At 41.6% G+C, this 7,682-nt stretch overlaps 1 protein-coding gene across 1 annotated transcript; it reads right to left on the bottom strand.

The window, feature by feature from the left end:
• Positions 1-1,589: 1,589 nt before the first annotated feature.
• On the bottom strand, positions 1,590-6,627 carry LOC114818826 (solute carrier family 35 member F4-like; the record flags this gene model as incomplete). Its single annotated transcript, XM_029086348.1, has 3 exons — positions 1,590-1,891; positions 5,945-6,133; positions 6,456-6,627. Coding segments are annotated over 3 exons (663 nt in total), but the record flags the coding sequence as incomplete, so codon positions are not given.
• Positions 6,628-7,682: the final 1,055 nt, after the last annotated feature.

Consider the following 7,682-nt stretch of genomic DNA (forward strand, 5'->3'; position numbering starts at 1 on the left):
ACCTATCTGCATGGATATTTATTCTCATCCTTTTCTTTATCTGCTGTGCATTTGTTATTACTTTACCCCATACCCAGAAGCCAAGCTGACACTGTTAATGTTATCACAAATACTCCAGCAAGAATCTGAATGAAGGCATCATTAACGTACAAAGCACCAGGGTTTTCAGAGAAGCAGTTAATTAAGTCCAACTGTTCAATTTCAGTCACGCAGATTTGACAGAAATGAGAATTTAGGGCCAAATTACATCCCAGATCCTGGCAAAAGCAGCTGAGGGAAGAATTTGGCCCTGCTACACTCCAGCCTGACAGTCACAAATTGAATTCCCTGTGTGCCCGATGACAGCTGTGCCGAGGTACAGGCCACGCTCTGGTTAGTACCTTGCAGAACAGACAATGCTGCTGAAGTCAGGAAGATTGTTTTCAAAGCAAATCTGCACAGAATTGGGTCCCAGCTCAAAATTATCCTGTGTATTTCTTCCTTCCATGGGCAAGATGTGTTAGCTCTTGGCATGCTGAATTTAGTTTCGTCCTTTAAAGCTGCTTCTATGTCACTGTCAGATCGGTAGAATAACGGAAGAGGAGGAACTGTGAAATTAATTGTCCCAGAACATGGTGGGACTTCCAAGCCCTGAGGAAAGGTTAAATATGGCTTTTTCAAGAACCATCTAGGGTGAAGCTAAGCCAGCTTGGTCCTGCTGCAGTTGGTTGGACAGGATGATCCCTCTGGGTTCCCCTCTAACCTTGTATTTCTATGATTTCACAGTGGCTACTGAAGACAGATTTATAAATTTCCACCCCTGCAGGCTAATCTTATAGTTAGTACTATGGACTCCTTTGCACTTGAGGCCGAGAGTCAATTACAACATGCAGCCATGTGGCGTAAGGAAAGGTTGGAGTCAGGAGGATGTCTTCCCCTGGCTCTCACAACACAGAGGAAGAGGGATTTCCAAGTGCAGCCTGATGGAAGATGGGACAAAGCCTTCACAAGCTTTCCTTAGGGTGACAGACCCTCAGCTATGCCAATTTACCGCTCAGAACTACACAGGAAGGAAAACTTAAGAGTCTGCAACCTGCTTTAATTCTTCCCCCACGCAAAAGAGAGCAGAGAAGACTATTGGGATGCTCTTCCTCCATGCTATGATCCAGCAGAAGGAGGACAGGGCAGTTTTCACCCTGCTATTGTTGCTCAGCATAGAGAGCAAGCCATGGTCTTCCACATGGAAACCATCACCTCAGCTTTGAGCATCTTTCTTCTCAACTACTGAGTTGTTTTAGTCGCACTTTATACTACCGTTCTACTACTGCAACAGATAAACTAATGGCCTGATCCAGACAGGAAAACAAATACAGAGATAGTAGATAACAAGCAAATTACTGACCTTCTAAACTCAGTAAAATCCCCTCTAACAATCAGTTATCCATTTATTCAAGCACATATCACTCAGCCTTCTGCAAGCTATTTATGAATGAGATTTTCTGCAGCGTGACCTTTATTCTGCCTCCTGACTCCGCAGGTCAAACTGAGAAGAGCAGTGATCTTAGTCCACTCAAATCAGCTTGTTTAAAGGGATATTGCCACGATAAAGCCTACCTGAATTTTTTGATTGGAGACTGTTTTTCCTGTGCAGTTGCAAGATGCCCAGAATAATAAATGGGAAAAACCATAATGTTCCAATTTGTTGAGAACCAAGTCATGAAAAAAGGACAGTCAAAGGTCTCATACGTGATTTTGACAAACTGCGTGGTCCCGACCCAGGAGGAAGAGACGGACAAAATGATCAGAAATCTCCAGATAAGCTTGAGAAATGTGGATGTGCAAGACTGACATCGTGTCTGTCCTTCAGCTTCTTGGCTGCTGCTCTCTGTGTGTGTTTGTGTTCCTTCTTCTCCTGGAGAAAAAGAAAAAACAAAATAGAAAAAGAGTTGTACACATAATGAACACATTCAAAACTACTCTTGCCTTCTCCCTGTAATTCCTCTATGCCCCACAAACACTGAAATCCCTCACAGAAATACTTCAGTAATATCGTCTCTGACATTTCAAAGGGGATAGGAACAAAACACAAACACGATGCAGAGGCCTGAGGTAACAGCATTATGGTTAAGCTGTTGCCAGTGTTTGCTTTGTCAGCCCTGCTTTCCTTCTGTCAGCCAAACCTCCAGAATAGAGCTACATCCCCTGGAACCAACTACATTATAAAGTCAATTACTGTGCATGTGTGCAACATAAAAGTTATCTGAGCCTGTACATCTGAAGCCAGGAACAAGTTCTGACTATTCAAGATTTTAACTCAAGAATCACATTTTTTTGTTTGCAAGCTGGGAGGGGAAAAAGAAACAGTTTGGTGGTGAAGTGAAGAAAGGCTTTTTTCAGCCAAGTTATTGTATTTACGTTTTTGAAGTTAAAAAAGGAGACTGGACAAAACTGAAGCTTAGCATGTGTAGAAATAAACCCCTACACATAAACAAGGAGGAATTGGGAAGTTGCAATTTCTCATTTTAGTACAGTACTTTTCAGATCTAATCTGCAGACCACTGCAGATTTCCTAACAGAAGTGTAGAGAATTTAATCTTACTGACTCGTGACCTGCTCTCCAGACACAACTCCCAGAGATGCAACCCATGAATCCTATTTTGATTTCACAGATCCCAGGTGAAAACAACAGATTGAACTGTGCTGGATACCGAGGAGCACGAACACTTTTGCCCCATGAGCTCACGTGGCAGCATTGAGCTCCAACCATTAACCCCATTAGACCATATCACATCGGTTTGATAGAAAAAAAGAGGAGTTCCTTCTAAAAATCTTGACCTGCAGCTATTCTTAACTATTTATTTCAACTGTCAGTGATATCAACACATGATGTGATATATATAAGAAACAATATAATTGTTGATGCTATAGATCCACTGCAGTGAGAGCATATGCTGTCCTACTTTCAATTTAAATGTGAAAAAGGCACCCTTTCAGACTCAGGTTTACTTTTATATTACTGTTTCTGCTACAGCCATGAAGAACTATCAGACTGAGATTCCAAAGTTATTACATTAGACCAACATTACATCTAAAAAACGATTCATCATAGCAGGGAGCACATTTGCAATCATGAATTTTCCTAACCAGGACATGGAGCTTTTTGTAATTGTAATTGTATGCTGCATTTTATTCCCCAAAATAATCAGTATTCAGTGGCTCCATTGTTTAGTGGTGAATCAAGAATTTAAATAAAATTACAGGTTTATTAAAAACATGCGGAGTATAATCAGACACAGCTCTGAAAAGGTAAGCATCATTTTATCATTCTCTTTGGCTGCTGTGAGAAAATAGGGATTTTTATGGTACTAATAATGACTGACACTTTCTATTAAAAGGTAAATTACAGTTTATTTGCAAGTTAGAATGGCTTAAAAAGAATGTATTATGTAACATCCACTTGCAGGTTTTCCTGCTAAGCAAAACCATCATGCAATTAGTCCTTCTTCAGCTAACAGTTAAATAATCACACAATGACAGAAGATGAAAGCACTTTTATCCATGCTTTCTATTTTTTCAATTACCTAATAACTATGTAATTGCTCTGACTAGGCATGACACTGCCATTAGCATTCGACTTGGATTTTACAGTCCCAGGTTTGAATGTTAAGGAGAGGCACAGGAATGTGCATTGTTGAAAGTTCTACTTTGGATTAAAAGACCTACAGAAGTTTTAGCCTGATTAAATAGACAGGGGGGGAGTTTTCATAAGTGCTTAATGGGCAGGATTCATCCCACGTAGTGTAATTAGCAAATACTTGTGTATTCAGACTAAACATGTTGTCTAGGTCCCCTTTATATTTAAAGATATGGACAGGCATGGTGAGAAGGTAGCTGACTTCATCCTCATATATCTAATCCCACTGGAGGCACTTATTTCTCCCTAGACTAGATATTTACATTTAATTTAAGTGAAATTGAGACAGATCCCTGGACAAAGTGACATAATAGCCTGAAAGTTGCTTTCAAAATCCATGAGATGTACACACATAAATCTTGGCCAAAGAATCAAAAGGACAAGAGAAGAAATATCTTTAAAACTAATTACAGGGCTGGAACTCAAAGATGCCTGGTGAGCAGGCACATAATTCCTACTAAACAGGTTTAAGGATTTCCAAGTCATGAAGCTGGGGCTGGAGTAAGCTAGAAAGCAGCACTTTTGTTCAGATACCAAATGATATGTTAATGAGGAGAAAACAAATTCACTAGCTGAAGTGGCTGGTAGATAGCGTTTTACAATTAGCAAAGTGGAAGAACTCCTTGGTGTCTGAAATAGTTCAGTCTGAAATAAACCAACTGACTTGCCCTGTCAAGAGCACAGAAACAACCTGAAGACTCAACAAGGATGAAATGACAAGGAAAGAATGTAGATGCTGCTGCAGATGACATATGGAAATGACACTGGTCAATGGCAAACTGTGTTGAAAAGCAGCTAGCAGAAAAACCCCTGCACGGTCCTTTTGTCTAGAATGTAATTCTTGCTTGTGATGTCTCTGTGACAAGATGGTAACAGAAAAGCCTTTTGCATTCGTTTCTCAGAAAAACGAGATGAGGAAAACTAAAACCTACAGCTTTTCTTCTGAACTCTTTTGATTATTTGGCAACTATGTCCTAGAAAATAATATTCTTTATATTTGTTTACCTACCTGTCGGGTCAGTCCTACTGAGACCTCACCAATGAGGAAGGGAAGATCAGGATAAAAAGGGAAAATAATAAATGCAAAGTAAATGTTTAGAAGAGTATAGTGTCAAGGCACTACTGTTTTGTCAAGTAGCCTGAAGTCCTTTCTTAGAGAAGATGGATTCTGATTTTGGGTGTACCCTAGTGCCAGCATGCATAGAGTTATTTCAGCCTGGTATCAGCAAAAATGAGAATAGACTGGTTTTCTGATATCTTAGATATGATCTTTACTGCAAGATGCTGTATCATCCTCTCCTTGCAGCAATGATCACCTCCAATATTTTTCTAAGAGTTTTCATCAAGAGAGTATTCCTGGAGTATGGGATCTCTCCATTTTCCACCACAAGAAGAAAATGGCTGACTCTTGCTGCCATAAGTGGTGAAGAGACAAGAGGAAGGTTCATCTCCCACAATTCCAGTGTGCTAGGGAGATCCAACCTGTTCTTCCTCCCCTTTTTGCTCACAATATCTACAAAGATAGTCTTCCAAAGAACTTGGACAGTTATATTATTTCAGTCATGTATCATTTCTCTCCTCCTCAACAGTACGATTCCAAAGACTCAAAAGACCCGTGGCTGCATATTGTAATTGCTCCCATCCCAACCCTGCTGGTGATGGATGGACATCATGGTGAAGAAGTCAGGGTTCACCATACCTACAAGTTCATTTGAGCTAAACTTCTGCAGTAAAGTAGGTGACTCATTCCTGATGAAAGACCTGATGTGCAGCTGATCGATGAACTGTGATGGTCTTCCCTAGATATCCTTCCACCTTCTGTTGCTCCTTCTCTTCCTCTTCATCAGACCGTCCATGGTATGAGCTGAGATTGTCATTATCTTTGAGAAGGAACATGGCTGGCTCTTAAGGGTCCTGGTCTCTGGCCAGGCTGAAGCTGAAGAAACACAACCACTTTGTAAAAATTAACTTGTGTGCTAACGTTAATCATCCTTTCAAGATCTTCTGTGCCTTATGGTTTCTCAGATATCTAATGCATCACATGTTCCTACTGAAGCCCAGGCTTTTTCGACCCATCCTTGCTTCCTTCCCACCTAACCCAAATTTGCACACAGGTACAGGAAGGACTTTCATGTGGCTTTGCTGTTTTTCCAGCATCATAAACTCACGTCAACATGCTCAGACTCTGCACCATCTTTCAAAAGATAGATGAAAGAGGCCCTTCCCTTGGCAGGCATGCTGTGAGGCTGGGAATGCGGCTGTTATGCCTACCTGATCTGCTCTGCCTCTCGACTCTGCTGTGCCGACAGATTCCTGAGGGACTTCGATTCTGCAGCTCAAGAATGGGAGCAGCAGAATCTTCAGCAACAGATAGAGGGGAGAGCTGCCTAGTCATGCCTCTGTGTCTGCTGGGGCAGTTGCCTCCTGGCTTGCATTGGATGACAGATGATCGTGAGGCACCTGAGAAGAAAGAGTTTGCATCAGTTTGGCTGTAAAGTCCCTGGAGGAAAGCGAGGCTTTCAAACACTCTGTCAGTGAAATGCATACAAACGATTCCGCGGTAGAAAGGAAGCACATTGCAAAAATCAAGGTTTCAGCTCTGGTCAGAATAAAGTAAATAAGTAAATAAATATTTCACTTTCTCCCCCCTTACAGAAAAAAAAATGGTGTTGTATGAAAACCAGTCTTTCCCCTGAAGAAATGAGAGCCCTATGCTGCAGTATATTCTTAGCCCCACGACTCCATCCATAGGGTCTGAAGAGGCAAAGGAATTTGTACTCACGTGGGCCCCTTCCTGAGCACTGACACTGAATCAAGCAAAAGGAGAGGTCACCATTCTCCCTTAGGGTAGAAAGGAAGGCTGAGGAACCACTGCCTCCCAGGGTCAGTGCTGAGAGCTTTTCCAGAGGAGAGCTTCCTCTTTCCATCCTCCAGAATGATCCTTGAGACTCTTGTATGGATTGAAGTCACGGTCACTGACAGGTCTTTTGGATGAAGGCTTCTGCTAAACCATTGGAGACGCCAGCTTTAAGCTTTTCCATGCACCAAATCAGAATCTCCACATCTTCAGAGAAGTTGCTTTTTGTTCTTCTGCTAGGTGCACACAACACCAAGATGCTGCATTTCACACAGAGGCTGTACAGAGGCACGAGGCAGCAGAGAAGACTCAGGTCCCAGAAATACCAGTGGTACCAGATGATTTTTTTTCCAGTGAGTAGAACATCACATTTTACAAGGAAGAGCTTGAAGGACTGGATTAAGAACCAGCAAGCAACAGAAAAGAATGTGGTGCTGGAATCTGGCAGAACGTGCCTGGTGATCTTGCATGTATTGCCAAATTTATTGAGGGTGTCTGTGTAAGAGGTCCATGAGCAGCACAAGAGAGTCCTCTTCTCAGTCAGAAAGTCAAGATGACATGACGGTTTGGTAAGTATAAATGTGTGTTGATGGTCATTTGAGATCATCCACCGCTTGTTTTGCAGCTGCTACTTCAACAGGTGACCATCTTACCTAAACTTATGGAATACACATATACCCAGAGCAGCCACTGACCTTGCCATGACTTGGAAGGATTTAATATGATAATCACACCTATTTCACATTGAAAAGAATGCAAAAATAGACACAAAACCCATGTGTGAGGTGCCAAATGTGCAACAAATATGGCAGACATCTCAGGGGGCAAGGTTCTTTGTTGCAACGTGAGCCATTCCAGTACATTTCGTGCAAATAACTCCATGCCAAACAACATCAAAGTATATTCTAAAGCAAAGACTGTGTTCAAGATTCAAGAGACTGGATGAATCAAGTCAATGCTCTTTTGCCAGAGGAAGCTAGGGTTCATATAACCTTCAATGAACTTAAAGCTACGTTTGACTCACCAGGTCTAACTACGAAGATTGCAAAGGAAGAGAGGTAGAGAATATGTTATTATACAGAATAAATCCTCTCTCAGCCAATTTAGAGCCGCCAAGGTTAGTTTTTACCCATCAAGGAGACAAGTGACTGA

The sequence above is a fragment of the Antrostomus carolinensis genome, unplaced genomic scaffold (assembly GCF_000700745.2).
Source record: "Antrostomus carolinensis isolate BGI_N321 unplaced genomic scaffold, ASM70074v2 scaffold10008, whole genome shotgun sequence".
NCBI lineage: Eukaryota > Metazoa > Chordata > Aves > Caprimulgiformes > Caprimulgidae > Antrostomus > Antrostomus carolinensis.